This window comes from Vespa mandarinia, chromosome 5 (assembly GCF_050613455.1).
Source record: "Vespa mandarinia isolate Hongniang chromosome 5, ASM5061345v1, whole genome shotgun sequence".
In the NCBI taxonomy this organism is placed as follows: Eukaryota; Metazoa; Arthropoda; class Insecta; order Hymenoptera; family Vespidae; genus Vespa; species Vespa mandarinia.
In genome coordinates, this window is record NC_140814.1 from 4,612,629 (window position 1) to 4,635,000 (window position 22,372).

General features: G+C 31.3%; 4 protein-coding genes across 28 annotated transcripts in view; all 4 read left to right on the forward strand.

Annotated features, from left to right (window-relative positions):
* The first annotated feature begins 97 nt into the window (after window positions 1-97).
* LOC118441989 (ATP-binding cassette sub-family F member 1) lies at window positions 98-2,630 on the forward strand. Of its 2 annotated transcripts, none has more exons than XM_035867119.2 (5): window positions 98-585; window positions 664-889; window positions 963-1,608; window positions 1,673-1,851; window positions 1,915-2,630. In XM_035867119.2, exons 1-5 carry the CDS (start codon window positions 233-235, stop codon window positions 2,407-2,409), a joined length of 1,899 nt encoding a protein of 632 aa, XP_035723012.1. In that variant the 5' UTR covers window positions 98-232; the 3' UTR covers window positions 2,410-2,630. The 2 variants fall into 2 exon arrangements, with proteins under 2 accessions (XP_035723012.1, XP_085513588.1); XM_085657462.1 differs by having other exon boundaries at window positions 455-589.
* A 217-nt stretch (window positions 2,631-2,847) lies between these two features.
* LOC118441988 (uncharacterized) lies at window positions 2,848-8,716 on the forward strand. Of its 2 annotated transcripts, none has more exons than XM_035867117.2 (8): window positions 2,848-3,165; window positions 3,644-4,134; window positions 4,210-4,389; window positions 4,478-4,612; window positions 4,717-4,964; window positions 6,148-6,840; window positions 6,982-7,266; window positions 7,385-8,716. In XM_035867117.2, exons 1-8 carry the CDS (start codon window positions 2,997-2,999, stop codon window positions 7,518-7,520), a joined length of 2,337 nt encoding a protein of 778 aa, XP_035723010.1. In that variant the 5' UTR covers window positions 2,848-2,996; the 3' UTR covers window positions 7,521-8,716. The 2 variants fall into 2 exon arrangements, with proteins under 2 accessions (XP_035723010.1, XP_035723011.1); XM_035867118.2 differs by having other exon boundaries at window positions 6,154-6,840.
* A 774-nt stretch (window positions 8,717-9,490) lies between these two features.
* G9a (histone-lysine N-methyltransferase G9a) lies at window positions 9,491-16,165 on the forward strand. The gene is made up of 12 exons (XM_035867116.2): window positions 9,491-11,198; window positions 11,274-11,872; window positions 11,938-11,988; window positions 12,069-12,172; window positions 12,253-12,895; window positions 12,974-13,306; window positions 13,409-13,637; window positions 13,766-13,972; window positions 14,047-14,303; window positions 14,391-14,641; window positions 14,738-14,913; window positions 15,359-16,165. Exons 1-12 carry the CDS (start codon window positions 10,174-10,176, stop codon window positions 15,519-15,521), a joined length of 4,038 nt encoding a protein of 1,345 aa, XP_035723009.2. The 5' UTR covers window positions 9,491-10,173; the 3' UTR covers window positions 15,522-16,165.
* A 383-nt stretch (window positions 16,166-16,548) lies between these two features.
* Window positions 16,549-22,372, forward strand: part of cac (calcium voltage-gated channel subunit cacophony) — a 132,577-nt gene continuing 126,753 nt past the window's right edge. For 8 of the 23 annotated variants that reach the window (XM_085657403.1, XM_085657399.1, XM_085657412.1 and 5 more), the window contains exons 1-3: window positions 16,551-16,883; window positions 18,059-18,119; window positions 19,733-20,036. The gene's annotated coding sequence lies outside the window, so the exon portion shown is untranslated. Of the gene's footprint in view, window positions 16,884-18,058; window positions 18,120-18,713; window positions 18,798-19,732; window positions 20,037-22,372 lie in introns of those variants that run through there. The other 15 variants (XM_085657407.1, XM_085657409.1, XM_085657419.1 and 12 more) reach the window with 7 other exon arrangements.

Sequence of the window (22,372 nt, forward strand, 5' to 3'; positions counted from 1 at the left end):
GATAATCGCAGTAATGCAATTCGAGATATGCATTGACATATATTTGAATAAAAATAAGTTCATTAGATTTCAATTGGATCAGTTGCATTTTTATTTTTTTTTCTAATATCCTGACATATATTTTTAGATGTTAGATGGCGCTATGGCCTTTCTGCTAACTTTATTGCATTGCCGTAAAAAGTAGGACGGAAAAGTAAGGTTAAATCCACGCGGTGCGTGCAAGTCGATCAGCATGTCAAAGGCCGATAAGGAATTCGATGTTACCAAGAAGCTTTCGAACATGGAAATCGAGGAAACGGGTAAAAAATTAACGCATAAAGAAAAAAAGAAATTAAAAAAACAACAAGAATATGAAAAAACAATGGAAATGTTAACGAAGCCTGGTGGCCAGGGTCATAGTGAACTAGAATCAAATTTTACGGTTTCACAAAGTCAAACGCAACAACGTGGTAATCAGCAATTAGAAAATGCAGTAGATATAAAAGTTGAGAATTTTAGTATTGCTGCAAAAGGAAAAGAATTATTTACCAATGCCAGTTTGTTAATAGCTCAAGGTAGACGATATGGCTTAGTAGGACCAAATGGGTATGTAAGTTATCATATTTAATTTTAGTGTGTGTCAGCCTTTAAAAAGTATTATAAATTATGTAAATATTTTTGTAGACATGGAAAGACTACTTTGCTTCGGCATATTGCAAAAAGAGCCTTTTCTATTCCTCCTAATATAGATGTATTATATTGTGAACAAGAAGTTATAGCTGATGATACTCCAGCAGTAGAAGTTGTATTGAATGCAGATATAAAATGTAAAGAATTACAAATGGAATGTAAAAAACTAGAAGAATTAATTGAACAAGGAGATAATACAGTTCAAGAACGGTTGCAAGAGGTAGTAATTTATTTTATTCATTATCTTATTATATGTTTATTAGTAGCATAACACATGCTGATATATTTTAAAGGTATATGAAGAATTAAAAGCCATTGGTGCTGATTCTGCAGAACCACGTGCTAGAAGAATTTTAGCTGGTTTAGGTTTTAGTCGTGCTATGCAGGACCGTGCCACCAAAAATTTTTCTGGTGGATGGCGTATGCGAGTTTCTTTAGCAAGAGCATTGTTTGTAGAACCTACTTTGTTGTTACTTGATGAACCAACAAATCATTTAGATTTGAATGCTGTTATTTGGTTAGATAATTATCTACAAGCATGGAAGAAAACATTACTTATTGTATCCCATGATCAAAGCTTTTTAGACAATGTGTGTACAGATATAATTCATTTAGATCAACAAAAATTATATTATTATAAGGGAAATTATAGTATGTTCAAAAAGATGTATGAACAAAAGAGAAAAGAAATGATTAAAGCTTATGAAAAACAAGAAAAACGCCTTAAAGATCTTAAAGCTTCTGGTCAAAGTAAGAAACAAGCCGAGAAAAAACAAAAAGAAGTGCTTACTCGAAAACAGGAAAAGAATAGAACAAAAATGCAAAAGCAAGAGGAAGATACTGGTCCACAAGAATTATTGCAGAGGCCCAGAGAATATATTGTTAAATTTAGTTTTCCTGATCCACCTCCATTACAGCCACCAATTCTTGGTCTTCACAGTATGTAAATAATATTGATAATATTTTCATTTACATAAATCTAATATACATTATTTTATTTTAGATGTAACATTTGCATATGAAGGACAAAAATCATTATTTATTGACGTTGATTTTGGTATAGATCTAAGTTCTAGAATAGCTATAGTAGGTCCAAATGGTGTTGGTAAATCTACATTTTTAAAATTATTAATTGGAGAATTGTCTCCGCATAAAGGAGAGCTTATAAGAAATCATCGATTGGTAAGTTTAAAATGAAAAATATTTATATGGCTAAATTATAACATCTCAATTCTTTTTTAATAGAGAATAGGTAGATTTGATCAACATTCTGGAGAACATCTTACGGCTGAGGAAACTCCATCAGAATATCTTATGCGTTTATTTGATTTACCATATGAAAAGGCTAGGAAACAACTTGGTACATTTGGACTTAGTTCTCACGCACATACAATTAAGATGAAAGATTTATCAGGTGGACAAAAAGCACGTGTAGCACTTGCAGAATTGTGTCTCAATGCACCTGATGTTGTCATTCTTGATGAACCTACAAATAATTTGGATATAGAATCCATTGACGCACTTGCCGATGCAATAAATGAATACAAAGGAGGCGTTATCATCGTATCGCACGATGAACGTCTTATCAGAGATACTGAATGTTGCTTGTATGTAATAGAAAATCAACAAATTAATGAAATTGACGGAGACTTTGATGATTATAGGAAGGAATTGCTTGAAAGTTTAGGAGAAGTTGTAAACAATCCAAGTATAGCTGCAAATGCTGCTGTTTTACAGTGATAGCTATAATATAATTTTCATGGAGGAAAATATTTTCTAAGCCAAATGCATCTTCGATCTTCCGATTAATTTCGGGGACAAAAAAAATTGTGCTCTGATAAAATGAATCATTTAAATCTAAGCTTGCTCGTGCAATAAGAAAGTAGTGTACGAGAGGACTCGACTTTTGTATAATAAACTTCTTCCATGATTAATGTAAAAATAAAGATTGTTTACGATTATATACATTTTTTTATATATATATATATATATATATTAATCTTCGAAGTAATATTAGGCAAAAAGTTAGTTTTTTTATTTTTGTTAAAATCAAAAAATTATATTAAATATTTATTCTTCAAACTAAATTAAAACTTTCAAATTAAATTAAAAAATAATTTTCTTATTGTATCATCTATTTCGATATTTGAAAGTTATCGTCTTTAGTAGTTACAAGAATTGACGATAGGTGACGGGAGTGCAGTGCGTGCGACCGCCGGCGCAATGTTCTCTGCCAAAAAGGGCAGACGAGTGATGTGAAAATTGTCAAATATTTTGTGCGAGATCGTATACCACTGTGAGATTAAGCGTGTAAGGGAATCTTTACGATGTCCAGTACTTTAGAGAATAAAATATTAAATTTGCAAGAGCGCCTTCGAGCGGAAAATGAATCGAGAGATAGGGATAGGCAAAGCAGCGAGGTTGGCTCAGGAACGGGCCTGCAACCGTCATCGTCGGGTTCTACTTCAAGTCCTGCCGTACGCAGGCCAAAGCAACGTAAGATATAACTAGGACTAACAAGTCGAATAAAAATAACTTTTGTTTTTTCCAAAAAGTTTTCATCATTTAAAAGTTCAATTTCCGTGCTGTTTTCTTTACAGAGGTTATGTTGATCATTACGTTTCTGTTGACTTTGCTACTAATGTTTTTTTCAATGAACATTTTATAAAAAAAACCATTGAAATGTTTTCTTTATCGTTAACAATAATTATAATAAATACAAGTTGTAAAAAATTAACTTTTATTTCTACATAATCGTTTTAGTTTGCTTGAAAATCCAATACCAGTGTCCTTTAAATTATGTGCATAAAATGAAAGTGTATGTCAAAGTATATAAACACATAATTTTACATTTGAATATCGTTGAAACATAGTTACAACTGTTTAATATTAACTGTTATGTAATCAGATTTTAAAATTGTATGTTACTTGAACAGGGAATTTATTTTAGTTATGATTATTTCTGTTAATATAGTTGGCGAAATGGGTACCCCTACCCGATTAAGAAGGCAGCTGGATCTGCCAGTATCGCAAATGGTACCTCCAAAGAAGCACGACAGTGAATTTGAATCTAAGTTGCAAGAAATAATGAAAATGAATGGTATTCTAAATATAAATGGTCAAAGATATCAAACAGAAATGAAAGACTTAGAACATCTAGGAGAGCTAGGTAATGGTACTTGTGGACATGTTGTAAAGATGAGGCATAAACCCAGTGGAGTAGTTATTGCAGTAAAACAAATGAGACGTTCTGGAAATGCAGAAGAAAATAAAAGAATTATAATGGACTTGGATGTTGTATTAAAGTCACATGATTGTCCATATATTGTACAATGTTTGGGTTGTTTTATTACTGAATCTGATGTTTGGATTTGTATGGAATTAATGGCAACGTGTTTGGACAAATTATTGAAAAGAAGTAGACAAGCCATACCAGAGGATTTCTTAGGAAAAGTAACAGTAGCTGTAAGTTCATTAAATCGTCATAATTATAATCATTATCTTATTCACTTGTTATAAATTAGATCATTTATTTTGTAGACAGTGAAAGCCCTTTCGTACCTGAAGGAAAAGCATGGTGTAATTCACAGAGATGTAAAACCTAGTAATATTCTTCTTGATGAATCAGGAGGAGTAAAATTATGTGATTTTGGAATATCTGGTCGATTAGTTGATAGTAAAGCAAAAACTAGGAGTGCAGGATGTGCTGCTTATATGGCTGTAAATATTGTCCATTATTTTAAAAAGAATTAACAATTATAAGAATTATTTTAATAATTCAATTTTATAACATATTTTCTCTGTATAGCCTGAAAGAATAGATCCTCCAGACCCAACAAAGCCAGATTATGATATACGAGCTGATGTATGGAGTTTGGGTATTACCTTAGTTGAACTAGCGACTGGTGTATTTCCCTATCGAGATTGCAAGACTGATTTTGAGGTATTTGTAAAGAAAAATATGTATATGCTAAAAAGTATCTGCTTTTATATAACTAAAGTCAATAGAAAACATTTTTTCTATCATATATATGAATGTTTTTATAGGTATTGAGCAGAGTGGTACAGGATGATCCTCCGTCCCTCCCTTCAGATGCACCTTTTTCTAAGGAGTTTCGAGGTTTTGTCAGTTGCTGCCTTACAAAAAACTATAAACATCGACCCAAATATCATAAACTTATGGAACATCCTTTCATACGCAAGTATGATGTTTCGCAAGATGAAGATACAAATTCTTCTTTATCTAATGCTGGCTGTCAATGGTTTGGTAGAGTTATGCGACAACTGGAACCAAGGTTAGCATTATTGTTTAAGAAATTGTAATTAAAATTAATTAAAATTAATTAAATGATATAGTATTAAACATAAAAGCAAATATTTCTAGTTTACATCATGTGATAATATTTTACTCAAAGACAGGCTACGTATAAAGATTTTAAATAGTTTTAAATATGGCATGAGTTTCCCAACTAATATAGTAATTATTTGGTTTGGTTTGAAAATAACCGGGTATTGCATTTTGCATTGGTTTAAAAAAATGTTAACATGTCTTAGCATTGATTAAAAGTCAGTGGGTAGGTATTTAAACAGCTTCAGAAGTGATGCTGTGTTTAAAAATTGGGTATTCATCGGATGATAGTATTTATACAATTATCTTTGAGTCTTACCAAACGACATTTTAAACCTTTCCGTACATTACGATTAAAAGTTTGCGTGCGTGTTGAATTGTGTTACAGCGTTGAGCTTGAGGGAGGCAGCGCAGCGTAGCATTCCCGCTCTCTCGTCCCTACCCTTTCTTCCATTTTCCTCAAAAAACTACCAAAAAATTCCAAAAAACTTAAAAAAATACACCTCAAAAATTCCCAAAAGTCTGCCCAATTTTCATTTCGAGTTGTTTGGTTTGTGCACGCGACAGTTACACACCCCACCCTTCAACCCCCACTCATGGTAAGCATTCTTTTTATTTATTTCAATATTTATTTATTTCTATATTATTTAACTATTCGTCGGTAATATGGCACGTATCATTTTCCCCATATACACAGTCCATATATTCAAAAAATTTGATTTTAACTTTAATGATTCAAATTTTACTTTCTTTTCTTTTTTCTTCTTTTCTTTTTCTTCTCTCTCTCTCTGTCTTTTTTTTTTCTTCTTCTTTTTTATCCACCAATATAATATTTCTCAAGCACAGAGTTACAGATATTTTGTGAAAAGCGCGAATTAGTCCATACAATCTGGAACCTTATTGGAATTTCCTTCATCCTCATCTATGTTGCATGAAATTTGATTAATGCTCTAACTTTTATTAACTTTATATAGACTTATAGTTCTTTTACAGATTTCAAGATGAAATATAGATGTATATACAATACAATTTTCATGGATAATAGTGGCGTTTGTCACTTTTCGGAGAGTCTGCGTATTAATGAATTAAGAATTGTAAAAAATTGTGAAAGTTGATAGAATATCATTCAGTTTCAGGTTGCCAGAGGGACAGCAGCGAGTTACTGGTCATGTGTCCCTAAAACAAACTGCTCATTTGAGGGTACAGTCTGAAATACCATCTTTCTTAAAAAGTAATACCACCAAAGAGACACAGAATTCCAATTTTCTACCATTTCATCAAAGATCTAGTAGCGAAAATGGTACAACTTATGTATCCTGTAGTCCATATGTGCTCAGACGAAAAGAAATTTCCAGGCCGTTTTCCCCGCCGATGAACAACGAAGTTCAACAAAGCGAATTGAACTATCAACGATCTTTTTCACCTTACAGACAATCGATTGAACAAAATAAAGATTATGTCATGAATCGTTGTTCCAATGGTCAAGGTAAATCAGAAGGAAGATCGTTTTCACCATATAGACAAGACTTGAATATAACAGACTCAGGAAATAGACCATATTCTCCTTACCACGGACGTTTCGAAGAACGAGATAGCAACAAGGATCGATGGCAAAATATTTCACGATCTTTGAGTCCTTTCGCACGAGATTATTCTCCTTGGCGGCGTGAGAATGTTGATCCTCCAGGTGTAATACAACCACCTTGTGAAAGTGGTCGATATTCTCCATTTTTACAGCAAAGACTCGGTCAGATTCCAACTGCACCCCAAACGCATCCACAAAGTCAGGATATATATGGAAGTCCTATGATTAGTCGTAAGAGGTTTGTATGATCACGTACATATTTAAAACTTAATGAATCACATTTCTCTTATCACTTACTATATATTTATATATATATAAAAAAAAAAAAAAAAAATATATATATATATATATATATATATATATATAAAATAAAATACAGGTTTCCTTCGGAACCACCTCCTCAAGGCTCTCATGGTTCCACCAGTCCTCAATTATTAATATCACGTTTCGCACACCAATTAACACAAGAGCCACCCCCGATAATGCCACCGACTCAAGGTGGATCGAAGGAATCTGCAAAGAAACGTTTTGCATCGTACGTTCGTCTTAGGCTCGGGAGTGATCGTGCTCCTTCACCGGAGCCACCGCCGAGATTGAGTCGCGGCGAATCTCCTCTTGCTTTAAGAAGGAATTTAGATCAACAATCTCCTTCTTTCTCTAGAAGGTGCAGTATCATGTTCCATATATGAATCAAATGAATTTAATAAATTTAACATAGAAATTAGTAAGATACATTAAAGTATTACATATATGTGTTTGTGTATATATATATTTTTCTACAGGTACATCTCGCCTTCTCCACCCCAACCTCCGCCTAGGAGATTGTCAGAAAGCAATTCAGTACCTGGGAGCCCTCAGCACGTACGAGCTCGTTTACGTTACACTCCTGAACCTCAAAGAAGACCTCCGCCACCATAACCCACCGTTAATATTAAATTTGATCCCTTATTGGTGCCATACAAAAAAAGCGTCGTTCGAGCAATCACGTGTGTCTAATTTAGGGAGAAGGGAGAGTATCGTACTTCAACGAGGATCGCGTACAAAGAATTTGTCTTTATGGTGTTCTTACATAGTATGTGGATAAAAAAAAAGTTAAAGAAATGAAAATCTTTAATACTCGAGCATCTCGAATTAATAAACTTTTACAGTTAAAAGGGCTTGTTCTTCGAGTCGTATACGTTTACATATGGTGTCGAGGACCGTTCGTGTATATAAAAAAAAGAGTAAGCTCTTTTCGTTATAAGAGAACGGTCTGTGAAACTAATCTTTGCACAGCTTTCATGACCATGACGTGTAACGTGTTAAACTATTCACGCCAACCGTCAATGATTCTCTTATCGACATATATTTATATAGAAATGCAATACGATGTTCGACTTTTTATATCGCTTGTAAAAATATGGAAAAAAAAAAAAAAAAAAAAAAAAAAAAAAAAAAAAAAAACAAAAAAAAAGAAAGAAAAAAGGGAAAACAAGTTACTCTCGACATTTTTCTAAAATCATTAATCACGATGGGAAGGGAGGGAAGGAAAGGGAGCCGTGACTAAATCTACGTATCGAATGCGTAAACCGTTCCTATCGCTCTTCGTTTACGCTTTTTTTTTTTCTTTTTGAAAACAAACATTAAACAAACAAAAAAAATACAAAATCTACGAGATACATAGGTTATTTGGGACAAAGACTGGTCTGCGAAAATCGCAATCGCTCTCTTAATCCCTAGACGGCCTTGCAATGATGCTCGTTAATCGAATCAACCCTCAGCGAATTTTTCCACGTTTTATTATCGTTTGTAATATACCAAATGAACTGCGGCCGTAGTTAGGAACGATCTAAACGCAAACCAAATCGCAATAAGAAGTATCGTTCTAAACGGGGTAAAAAAAATATCCCGTGTAAAAAGGATGGCACAATTTTCGCGCCTCTGAGACTATAAAATTTCTATCTATGTATATTATTTAAGAGAGGCGTGTGTTTGGGCTAAGACGCGTTGTAATTATTCTTAATTAACATTTATTCATTAACTTCGTGTAGTCGACACGCGTAATTTTTACTCTTTGTCGCTTATTTGACAATGGAGAATCTGTTGCAATGTAAATAAACTTATATTTATACGAATCATGTAAAATTTCATTGTTGGTTAACTCGATTTTTTTTCTTTCTTTTTGTTTTCTTTTTCTTATTCCTTGTCATACATTTTCTTTATAATTACCTAACATAGAATATTTTATTTATCTTATCAATTTTCATAAACTACGATAACCTTATCGAACTATTAAAAATGCCTTTAACATTTATTATATACGTATATATATATATATATATATATATATATATATATATAGATAATATATGTACAAAATATGTTTTGTATATACAAAAAATATATACAAATACATATATCATATAATTGTAAACCAAAAATATTTTCCTTTTCTACCTTCTTTTTAAATATTTTGTTACTCCTACGTGTTATTAGATAATTATTTTTAAGAACAAATTAACGTCATTAATTACGTAATAATTTGAACTTACGTTGATTTTTTTCGTATCGTCATTCCTTATTTTATATTTTTCCTTGACATAACCATAAATTTCATTATAAAATATGCTTGATTGCAATAATACGCATTTGAAATACGTTGAAAAAATATCATGAAAATAAAAATAATCAATTTCATAAAATAATTGATCGTGAAGTATAACAAAAAAATTCAGTTTCTATAATTAATTTTTTATCGTGATATCTCATTTTTCTTTTTCATAAGGAAAACGTTATATTAATAAAATTAACATAAGTTAAAAGATCGAATGGATAATTGACTAGAGTGAAGTAAGTATATTTCAAGCAGCAAGAATTAAAAATATGAATTACGACGGAAGCGTTATGATATCTTTCCGTTTTCGATAGTTAACGTATTAAAAAGTATTACAATCGAAAGTAAATATCCGTTTAATTATTCGATTGGTTTTGACGAACAATCCTTGCAGATTGTGGAAAGTAGCGCCTCGACATTCGTTAATAAGTAATTTAATAAGATAAGGGTTCGTGTTCTAGGATCGTTTTAAAAATAAATTTCTCGCTTGGATCAGCGCGTCCCTGAGCAATCAATATGGCCTCCAGTTCTACGCGGGGCCCGACAGTGCAGAGCAGGTTTTTCTCGAAATACCATCGATAGGAGCGAGTCGCCTTGAAAATAAATTAGCCAAGACGCTGACCGATTTGGTAAAGCTCATTTTCGTAGTGATAAGAAGCATTTGAGTTACGGTGTTCAGTCAAAAAGAAATATCAAAAGACTACAGTCTGTGCACATAGCGCGTAAGAAATTATATATACATATATACATATATATACACCTATATACATATGTATATATAAATATATGTATACAGATCTCTGTGTGTATTCCATCGGTGAACCGATATTCGTTTCCGTTTCACATTTAACCGGTGCCATGATAATAATTCATAGACATTCCAGTTAATAACTATTGTTTTCTAACTTGGACGCTTTGTGCTTCGATCTTACCGAACCTCGTGCCTTCGTATCTCCGCGGCATTTCTTATACGGCGCCATGTCCGAGTGTAAAAGTCAGGATGCCGCTACTACGAAAGAGGGTTGCCAAGAAGAGAGCGAAGACTCGGACATGGCTAATGAAGTCGAAGATAAGGTCAGTATCCAGCAGATTCTCGAGGGTATGACCAACGAATTTAACAAAAGTGTAAGTCCAGTCAAAAGCGTAGATGCTAATCGACCCTTGGAAAATCCGGATCACGAGGAACCCCAGAAACCGTCCGTGACGATCGACAATGAGATATCGAACGGCGTTAACGGAAATTCTAATGTGGACAATTCTGAGGATGATACGACAACTTCAACGATGATTTCAACGATTTCGACGACTTCAACGACGATGATGACGACAACGACGACGACGACGGCAACGACGACGACGATGGCTATGATGACGATGACGACGACGACGACGACAACGTCGACAACGACAACGATGACGGCGACAACAGCGGTAGCGTCAGCAACGATGACTCCAACAATAACACAACAAGAAAATAACGTGGAATCAATAATAGAAGAAAATCATCGAGGAGAAGATGAAGGTCCTCTGAAACAGGATGTAGTTAAGAAGGATAGTAACATACCACGAATAGTTTTAACATTTAGAACAATCGACGAGAATACAGATCATGGAAAGAAAACAAAAATATCCAGCTGTTCCTCTAATCTTACTTTAGTACCCGATGAGCTGGCCAATTGTGATCAAATCGGTGGTGTTTCTGTTAAAATAGAAAATCCAGATGAAAGTTCTGATATCGTAGAGAAGTCTGATTCTGAGGAATGTAAAATTGAAGAACCAATGAAAGATAATCATCAGGAGAAAGATAAAGAAGAAGAGAAGGAAGTTAAAGAGCAAGAAAAAAGCAAAAATATCGAACCAGTTGACGATGAAAAGAACAACAAAGAGAAGGATAGTAATCAAGAGACTGCTGTTCCTTTAGCCAAAGCTGCTGAACCGCCAGAACCTACACCACCAATAACCAGAAAGAGAAGAGTTGGACGACCTAGATTAAGAACACTTAGGTTTTTTATTTTTTGTTATTTTATATTCTTAAATATATGTTCATGATATTTGTAAACATTCCGTGACATTTTTAGTGACTCGACAGAAGAAACTCCAGGTCCCAAACGTTCTGCGAGAAGATTGTGCAAAAAATCCTTTAAAAGTACAGTTTTAGAAAGTGCAATGGCAATAAAAGAAAAGTCTAATTATACTGAGGAACACTTAAAATTTAAAAAGCAGAGAAAATATAGTAAACCTGGACGACCAAAAAAGCTACCTCATGGAAAGGAACAAGCAAAGCAAACTCAGAGCAAAGCATCTGATGCTCGTCAAGAGTCAGAAGCTTCTCTTCCTGATATAGATAATAATGCTTCTGAGGTAAATATGAGTTTAGAGAGTTCTAGAAATTCTATTACAGTAGAAGGAAGTACAAATGATACGACTTTGGATGAATCTCAAAGCTACTCATCTGAATTTGATGGTATGCCTAAACTGTCTCCAATGACGAGAAGTTCAGATGTACAAACTAAATTAGGTAGTTCTATTGGTAGTCCTTTGAGTGATGAAACACCTTTAGCAGATATAGAGAAACCTTTTTTAAAGCCTGCTACTGCTGGTAGACCTAAAAGAGAGAGAGGTCGTCCTCGTGGAAGTCAAGCTGCTCGAAAGATAGCTAAAGCGGATTCATTTGAAGGTAATGTAAATTATAATATGCATATAACTTTCGTTTTTGGATATGTAACAGAATTTTAATTGCAGATGGTTCACCATCCATTGCAGAAGTAGGAAAACACAATGATTATCCAGAAGGTAAATCAAATTTATATTAGATATTTCATATCACTATTGATGAAGAATATTTAATAATATATATATATATAATTTCCCAGAAGGTACTGTACCTGCAAAAAGAACCCGTAGAAGTATGGCTCCTAGTCCAAGTCCTGCAGAAGGACAAGCTTCAAAACCAGAATCAACTGCTGTCGTTAGTGAAGTAAGTTCACATTACTATTATTGTAATTATAATATAATATATTATTATAATAATAATATAATTATTGTCATAATTTTCAGACCTATGGACAATCTATGCTATGTTTATGTCAAGTACGATCTCAACTTTATGTGACAATAACTGGCTCTGGTGCACCTCTTTACTGTACAGCAATAGATTCTATTGATAATAGATTAGTAGGATGTTGTAATGAAGTTGATAGTAATGATGTTGCAATGAGAAGACCTAGTACTCGAGTTCCTTTTATTATATTATGTCGTATGCATAAGGAGAGACTTTTAAGACATAATTGTTGTCCTTCCTGTGGACTATTTTGTTCACAAGGTAGATTTGTTCAATGTACTAATGGCCATCAATATCACAGAGAATGTGAAGTGTATCCAAATAAAAAAGGAGCTTGTCCACATTGTGGGAGTGAAAGTACAATATATGATGTAATGGTAACTGTTAGCGGAATGCGAAGACCTGTATTTATACCAACAAGGAAGAAATTTTCTAAATTACCATCTGCGAAAATGAGCTTACCTGGTAAAGGAGATAATACAAAATTAGCAGAACGTCCACCTAGTCCTTTAATAAAGCCTGAAATTATTAAGATACCAGAACCATCAATTAATGCAGAAAGACCAGAACGTTATACTATCATGAGTCTTTATACATCTGTAAAAAATGGTGATTTAGAAAAGTTGGTAAATGTATTAGGTTAGTTTCTCAAAATACATAATGTTTTTATACATTATTTGATATAAGAAAATAATAATAAATATTCTACATTTTCAGCGTGTGGTTACAATGCAAATCATATATTTAAAGAATATGCTCATCGTAGTAGTCTACATATTGCTGCAGACAAGGGTCACTTGTCTTGTGTGCATGTCTTAGTACAAGGTGGTGCTCAATTGGATGTGATGGATAGAAATCAATTGACACCTTTGATGTTAGCAGCTAGTAAAGGGCAAGCTGATGTGGTCAAATATTTAGTCAGGATAGGTGCAGATGTAACTATGAAAGGTGAAGATGGCATGACTGCTTTACATATGGCTGCAAAATCTGGTCATTTAGAAATATGTCAAATTATTTTAACAGAATGTAAAGTTCCAAGAACTTTAGTAGGTAATAAAATAATCATTTAATTTTAATTATTTTTATATTAAATTGATGAAATTTATTATCTTATATTTGTTATCATATTAAATCAATAATTTGATTTATTAGATTCTGTGGATGATGGTGGATGGACAAGTTTAATTTGGGCATGTGAATTTTGTCATACCGATGTAGCAAGATTTCTTTTAGATAAGAAATGTGATCCGTTAATCAGAGATGCAGAACAGAATATAGCACTTCACTGGAGTGCTTATAGTGGAAGTGCAGAAATTACTGAATTGCTTTTAAATGAAGGATGTGATGTAAATGCAGTAAATGTTCATGGAGATACTCCATTGTAAGTTTTGTTAACGAATAATTTTTCTAGTATTGAAAATAATTATATATATATATATATATATATATATATATATATATATAATATAAGGAAAAAAGTATATTTAAATAAATTGTTATATTTTTTAGACATATTGCTGCAAGACAAGATCAGTATGCGGTTAGTGTTTTATTGTTAGCTCGAGGAGCAAAAATAGGAGAAGTTAATGCAGCTGGGGAAACGGCAGTAAATTGTTGTACAAATGATGGTGATACTGTGTCAGCATTAAGATTAAATGCTAAAGTTAATGAATTATCTGAACATATGTGGGAAAAAACTGTTAAAATATTAACAAAGTAAGCATATATCTTGATAATGTAATATTAACTGCATAGGGGATATTTCACATTAAAGCAACCTGTATTTGTAGCGACATTTCACGTGGTAAAGAAACAAATCCAATACAATGTGTTAATGGTTATGATTCTGAAGACAAACCAACAGATTTTCTTTATGTAACTGAAAATTGTTTTACCAGTAATATACATGTTGATCGTACAATAACATCTTTGCAGTCTTGTAGATGCGAAGATAATTGTAGTTCTGAAAAGTGTCTCTGTGGAAATATAAGTTTAAGATGTTGGTATGATGAAGAGGGGAAACTTATTCCAGAATTTAATTATACAGGTAAATAAATAACAATATCTTCATAATATTTGTTATTATATAGGGAGATTTATTAGTTATATATAAATAATAATTTAATTGATTCAGATCCTCCTATGTTATTTGAATGCAATCCAGCTTGTGATTGCAATCGGATAACTTGTAACAATCGAGTTGTTCAACATGGTTTGACACAGAGATTTCAGTTGTTTAGAACAAAGGGTAAAGGTTGGGGTCTTAGAACTTTACGTCATATTCCAAAGGGTACATATGTTTGTGAATATGTAGGAGAAATTATTTCGGATTCTGAAGCTGATCATCGAGAAGATGATTCATATTTATTTGATTTAGATAATCGGGTAAGCATAAAAAATTCTCATCAATATGAACTATTTTGCTCATAAATATGTTTTATCATATAACATTTAATGTATCTTACATATACATATTTATAGGATGGAGAAACATACTGCATTGATGCAAGACGTTATGGAAATATTGCACGATTCATTAATCATTCTTGTGCACCTAATTTATTACCAGTACGAGTGTTTGTCGAACATCAAGATTTGCATTTTCCTAGGATAGCATTCTTCGCTAATCGAGACATCGAAGCCGACGAAGAGCTCGGGTATGTTAGAAAAACTAGATTCATGCGTGGAATTCACAGCATATGTACACAATAGTAGATACTGTTTCATATGAACATCGTTAATAAACTTTCTTAAAGTTTGTTTTAGTTGCCTAGCCTCTACCTTTGTTGCTTTTCATATTTGGCAGCTTAGTTAGGTTTCATTACTATTTGTTAATTTATACATTGCATATATATCTGTATTAAGTTCTAATTTTATTATTTGTATAACAAAAGTTTCAAATGTTTTCCCGCAATGAATTCATTTAAAATTTTTCTATTAAAATATTGTTGTCATACTATCGATGATTAAAGACAAAAGGAATTAAATATCTTTTCTTTTAAATATTACTATTTTTTCTTTCAAATTAAAAAAATTAATTTATTTCTAATTTTGTAAGCTAACCAATAAAGATCAATATACATTGACATTGTTTGCCTTCAGCTTCGATTATGGGGAAAAATTCTGGATAATAAAATGCAAGTCTTTCACATGTACCTGTGGAGCTGAAAACTGCCGATATTCAGAGAAGACTATACAAGTAACGTTGGATAACTATCGGAGAAAAATACAGCAAGAAGAAATGCTCTCCGGTCAAACATCGTAATTTTCAATGAGAATCTAGTTGATTTTATGCTCTTATATTACGAGATAATATTACGCTTTTTATTATTTTTTAATGGGGAACTAATTAAATCTCCGTAATTTTTATTTCAATACTTTTTTCCCTTTCCCAAGAGTACAAGTACAAATGGTGATGGGACGTAGAGATTTTAAAAGGATAACTGATCCAGTTATACCTCGCATTCAAAGTTAGGAATGAACTGAATTTATTTTCAGTTCAATGATAGTTTCCTCAGGTTTGGCCATACTTTCCTATTCAGCCGACTTTTTGGAAGAATAATGCCTTTGGTGAACGTGCCACTCATCGATTTTATTTAGTGAAACAGCGATAGACATAATGCGTTAGCGTTAAACTGTTACCGTACATATTGTACGAATCACAGGAGAAATGAGAGATACGACTTTTTTCAACTGTAATTATAATAGATTTTAAATATGTTGTGTGAGAGATTAGAAATGAACGAATTTATCGTCAAAATAAATCAATTGTAACTGAACGACGTCCGTGAAATTAAACCTCTATTCTAAAATAATATTTTATTTTTGGTTGTTAATTACGGATCGTTCGTCCAGGAGCACAATTTTGTGAAGTGATTGTTAATAAGCGTTTGACAAAATTCCATACAATTATATACAAATATATATATATATATGTATATATATATGTATATATATATGTATATATATATGTATATATATTTACATACATACATATATATATATATGTATGTATGTATATATATATGTAATAAGATTACACTTTTTTGTACAAACGAGATGGATTTTTTTGTATAATAAAAGTTGTAGTCCTTCATAAGACTAATGTCAAAGGTTCATCTATAATTTATCTATTCACATTTAACATATATATATATATATATATGTAGCCTGTATGTATATACATATTTATTACGCAATACGTATCGCTTGATATATATATGTATATATATATATATATATATATGAATATATACATATATATATTATATAAGTATATACGTGGAAAATATCTATAATACGTACATACACACACACACATATATATATACGTAACATATCTATTACTTCATTTCCATGTCCTTTTTCATTTATTTTTTATTTTTATCTTTACATAATGAAGAATTTTTTCTGATTAATATTTTACGCATTCATTTACAAAATTAATTTCTTTTTCTTAAATTTATTACATTTATTTTGTAATTAACTCAAAGTTGGTAGAGAATTATATCCAAGTGCGCATACGCGTCAATCGTCATTTGTCTTTGATTCCCGCCAGGCAAAATAGTTCTCTTTATCATTGCCCATGCTATTTCTTTGAATCTAAACGTAATCATAAAAATTGCAGGTACTTTTCTTATTATTCTTTTATTTTATATATTCAATTATAAAATAATCATCGTAGCATATTCATTTTTATATAATATAGTATTCACGTAGTATGCGTTTTTATATTATTTGTATATTCTTTGAAAAAAATCGTGTTAAAAAATGATATCTTTTTGAGAATAGTTTATTCACAAAATATGAAGGTTTTTTCCAAAATTCGTGAGAACAGAATTCTAGATTAAACTTTTGTCTTCAAAATATGAGTTTGTTCATTAAAATAGATTAAGAATTACGACTGTTCTCATTGTGGTGTAAATGTTACTTTTGACATTTTTCGTGAAGAAAAAGTTTTTCTTTACAATGACGCCTCCCGAAATCTGTGGCAAAAAAAAGTTCATAATACCACTACCGATGTTCATATATACGCTTAAATAGTGTATGTTTTGTTTCTGTGAAGTAAACGATTGCCTTGTTTGTTTGTCTGCATTAAACAATCCTTTGTTTTTTTGTTCTATTTTTCATTAATGAACGACTTTGATAGATGACAAACAATCAATCTCAAATTAGATCTCAAAAAATAAATATTACAGCTCTCTTTTAAACATTCAAATTTTTATTTTCTTATTAGTTAGTATATATATACTAACTAGTTATATATATATATATATATATATATATATATATATACTAATTAGTTACTATATATATATATATATATGATCTTTGTAATGTTGTTAAAAATGTTGGTGGTGTTTAAGTAGTAGTTAATTATAGTTTATGTACCTTGTAGATTGTTCGAATCTTAGTAAAATGTTAGTTTATGTTTGTCGAAAAATAAAATTGAATTTATTTTATATCAATCATTGTAATATTCCTAAGAATGTCTTATTGTTTAAACATTATTTGGTTATGTTTACATGTATCTCGTACATTGTTTAAATGTTTAGTAAGATAATTTTATTTATTAATTAATTATTTCCCGAATTCGCGATCTCGCTATGTCAAATTAATTGAAAAGAAATAAGTAAAGAAAAAAGAAGAAACATATATTATATTTATATGTATTACTTATAGGAAAGATAAAATTTTGAATTTAATTTAATTTAACTTTAGAAATGTAAAAGAAAATAACAAATTCGAGCTGTGCAATGTTTAAAGAAATAAATAATAATAAAAAGTATATTATTATTACAGGAGAAGCTGCAACAATAAAAAATAAATAGCTCTGGGATTTATTCATCTCATAGATGATGTGGTAATGTAATTCATATTTTGATTTATATTCTTCTATATTCCATATGTATAAGTATAAATGTAGGATAGGTCAGGAAAATGTATGTTAGTTTGTAAAAGTATTCTGTTAGAAGAAATGTTTACGTTCAAGTATATATATACGTTCGGTTGATCGTGTAAAAGAAATCGGCAGGAGGGGAAAGGCATTGTGTATATACAAATCAAAACAATGTTCGACCTACAAAACAGAGCAGGCATTAACAAGTTTCAGTACGTTCGTATATCTCGACGTGATAACATCGTAAGCTCCTCGAAAAATTTATTTCACGTTTCAACGAATAATTCGATGAATTAAAATACGTTTTACATTAGAGGAAAGATTTTTTAAAGCAGAAAACCTTCTATATGAGATCTATATAATCGATATTACTTTCGTTGTAAAAATAAATAATTATTGTAAATAATATATGTACTGTCGAACTAATAATGATTACACATGCGATTTTATCATAAATTTAAAATATTGCTACGTATCAAAGCATAATAATATAATATATTTAAATTTCATATTAATATATACTATTTCAAATTATTTCGTTTTGCTTTTCTTCGTTAGCGACCGAAGTCAATCTTTTTTATTAATCAAAACATGGATAATACGTGAACAAGGATATATAGAAATATTAACGTCTGCAGTGAAGTAAGTTGAAATTAATTTTTCTTTTACCGATAGAAGACAAATATGTTTTGATCGTCTTTAATAGATGGCTCTGTTACTTGAATCCTACGAGGATATTACATTTTTCAAAATGTTGATTTTACGTTTTAAAAAGCAGTTAGAATTTCGATATAAAATATGAGTTTAGAACGGTTAATAGTAATAAATAGTTTCGTAATTAGATAGTTATCAAGATTAGAATAAAGACAAAGTATGTATTTATTTAGAATTTTTTTTCGTTTATAATTATCGTACACTTTTTTATTTACGTATAGATTATACGATGGTTAGGTTATAAGACGGTTAAGTTATACGATAATGCTAATAATAATAATAATAATAATAATGTTGTCGAATTACGAGTTAATAGATAGAGAAAGAGGTAGAAAAGAAAAAGTGTAGTGTTTCTACAATCGTGAGAAATAGATTTAGATTTGAAATGGAAAAAGAGATGTGGGGGTGGCGCGATGGGTTACGTCGTCATGCGTCTGTGCAACCCTCTCATCGGAAGCTTGTCGTCGGATTGGCCGGGTCGAGCCGAGACGTCCCGAAATTCAAGTGAGGAAGCGCCAGTTAGTGTAGCGACCGTGGAGTGCTTGGAAGCGTGCTATGTCTAACCGCGTAGACTCGTAGGATCTCTCGGTTCTTCTTTTTACCTCCCCCCTCTTTTCCCCTCTTCCGTCCCGCTAGTAAGTCCTTCATTAATATCTTTCTTTCTTTTTGTCTTTATTTATTTCGTCTTACACGATTGCGAGTGTATTAAAACGTCGACAAAGGAAACACATTATCAACGCACATTTAATATCGTCTTTATCGTCGACGTTTCCCTTTTTCTTTTTTTTCTTTTTTTTTTTTTTTTGTTCTTTTTTGGATTATACTTTTTCTTCTTTTATTTCTTTGAAAGTTTACGTTTTCAGAGATCAAAGGAACTAGCTAGAAAAATAAGGCGAGCGCTTCATCAAATATCTAAGAAATAACGAACGGCAAGTTCATTCGATGAATTGTCCAATACAAAATGTTGCGACGTGACGCCGAAAGCGAATCATTTTGTGACGGTGAATCGGTAGTGATGATCAAGGAACCTAGCGGTCAACGTCGTTCCTATAGCCATCGTTGAGGGACCTCATTCGGTACTATGGCTGATAGCTGACGGATGGATTTCTCACGCTTTACGTTCTTGAAGCGTCGTCCACCGGGCTGAGGATCGAAGAACAGTGGAAGGTAATTATTATTTAACACTATCGACGATCTAACTTTTATTTTATTAAATATTACTCTTACGATATTAGACCTTATAGATCGTTGTATTTTTAGTTTTATTGCGTTTTTACGATTACACCTAACTCGTCCTATTGCTTTTTTTTTCTCTCTCTTTTTTTTTCTCTCTCTCTCTCTCTCTCGTTCTTTCTTTTTCCATTGATTATTCTCTAGCTATGTCGTAAAATGTGTAACCATTCTTCTTTATTTTCCGTTTCCTTCCTTTCTTTTTTTTTTTTTTTCTGTGAATTTTATTTTCTCTTTGTCTGTCTCTCTCTCTCTCTCTCTCTCTCTCTCTCTCTCTTTCTCTCTTTTTCTATTTTTCTTTTTTTTCATTTTTTTATTTTTCCTCAAAGAGAAATTCATCGATAAAACGAATTGTCAGGGAAATTACGAGAACGACAATTAGTTGAAAGCGATATCACTGATCGAACGATATTCCAGCGTATATTTTATTGTCGCTGTTTATCTATTTTATATATTACGAGTGGAATATTGTTAAACGTAAGAATTTTAGAAAATATATTAGAAATATAGTAAAAAAAAGTAAAATAAATTGGAAGAAGACCGCGAAAGGAAATTCTGTTGGTATCAGATACTCGACTAAACTTGCAGTTAAGGGTATACTCACGCGATGTAATATAAGTCAGACTAATGATAGTCAAAGTAAACACGTTTTAGCTTATTCACAGTTCTGTTTCAAAGTATAAAATAACGATCTTGAACTATTGTTAGATGATCTCTTTCGATGTCGTATCATTTCGATTAAATTTCTTGTTTGCTTTTTTTTTTTTTTTCAAAGTCTCTATTCGAAAGCTCTCCAATCGTGAAATCGATTATGAAGTTCGAATCTTTCGTATATATTATAAGTTTTAGATAGACGAACGTAAGTTTTATATATATTATATATATATATATATATATATATATATATATATAACTCGTAAATTTAAAAACTGGATGTTTCTTTCGAATCGATCGTACGATAATGTAGGAGGTCGTAGCCCAGGAAAACGTTGATCGGGCGTTTTGATATCAAGTTCCTGTGTTATAGTATAGCGCGTTGGTTCGATCGACAAAATGTCACATCGATAAGATTGTTCTTTATCATTTTTCAATTTTTTTTTCTTTTTTTGTTTTTTTTTTTTTTTTTCTTTTACCTCTCCTGTCCGATTTATAGTTTTAACAGAAGGACTTCTAAACGACAATATGTCGCAGCTAGAAGAGGAATTGTGTCGATTATTTTGCGTTTTTACGAATATTATTTTAGAAAAGAAAATATCGACTTGTATGGACATTTCGATTAAGGACGCGTATCATAGATTTCAATCTTTATCTCGTGATTTACATTAAAGGTATTATGATCTTTTAAAAATATTCATTTATAAATAATTTCTAATGATTTATATTTATTATGTATAATTTATGATTAAAAATGTGATTGAATTGACAATTATGAGAGAGAACAAAAATGTGCGAATGTATATATGTTTAAATTAATATACAATAATGTTAAAAATCATTATGGCCGAACGATTGGAAAGGAAAAATTGAATAGAATTGTATGAATTTGATTTTTATTCGATCATACGATCGATCGAATCTCTTTATTTTTATTTATCACTTTTACTTATATTTTGTGATAAATAAGAACAGAAGAAAAAGAAGACAACAACAAAAAAAAAGAAAAAGAAGACGAAAAAGAAAGAAAAAGTGTAGATAATAAGTAAGATGGAAGAACCTTCGTTCTCTCCCGTTTTATTAAAAAAAAAAAAAAAAAAAAAAAAAAAAAAAAAAAAAAAAAAAAACTTGAAGTCCCCCGAGTGTAATGAATTTTTCACGTGAAAACCATTAGCGAGAAGATTGTCAGTTCGAAAAGTAAATTTCTACTTCGACTTTTATATATATATATATATAGTTATATATACCATGTTCTTTAAGACCGATGGATTCTTCTCTTTTATTTTTTTTCTTTCTTTCTTTCTCTTTTTTTTTCTTTTTTTTTCTTGTTTCGAGTAGTGTTACATGCTCACGTAAAAGCTGACACTCTTTTGTAAGCTTGTTTTCGAGCTTTTCTCGAAACGATTAAGATCTTGACTCGCGTCGTGTCTTGGCTAATTTTCGACAATCATGCACGATGTTGTTTCTATCTTTTGATTAACTTACATATATAAACGAGTCTTCCTTACTCGTTTACAGAAGAATATACAAAAGGTTGATAGATCAAATCGATTTAAATAGTTTATTTTTTATTTTTTTTTTTTTTACAAATTAAATTATTATCGAAGGAAAAATCTTAT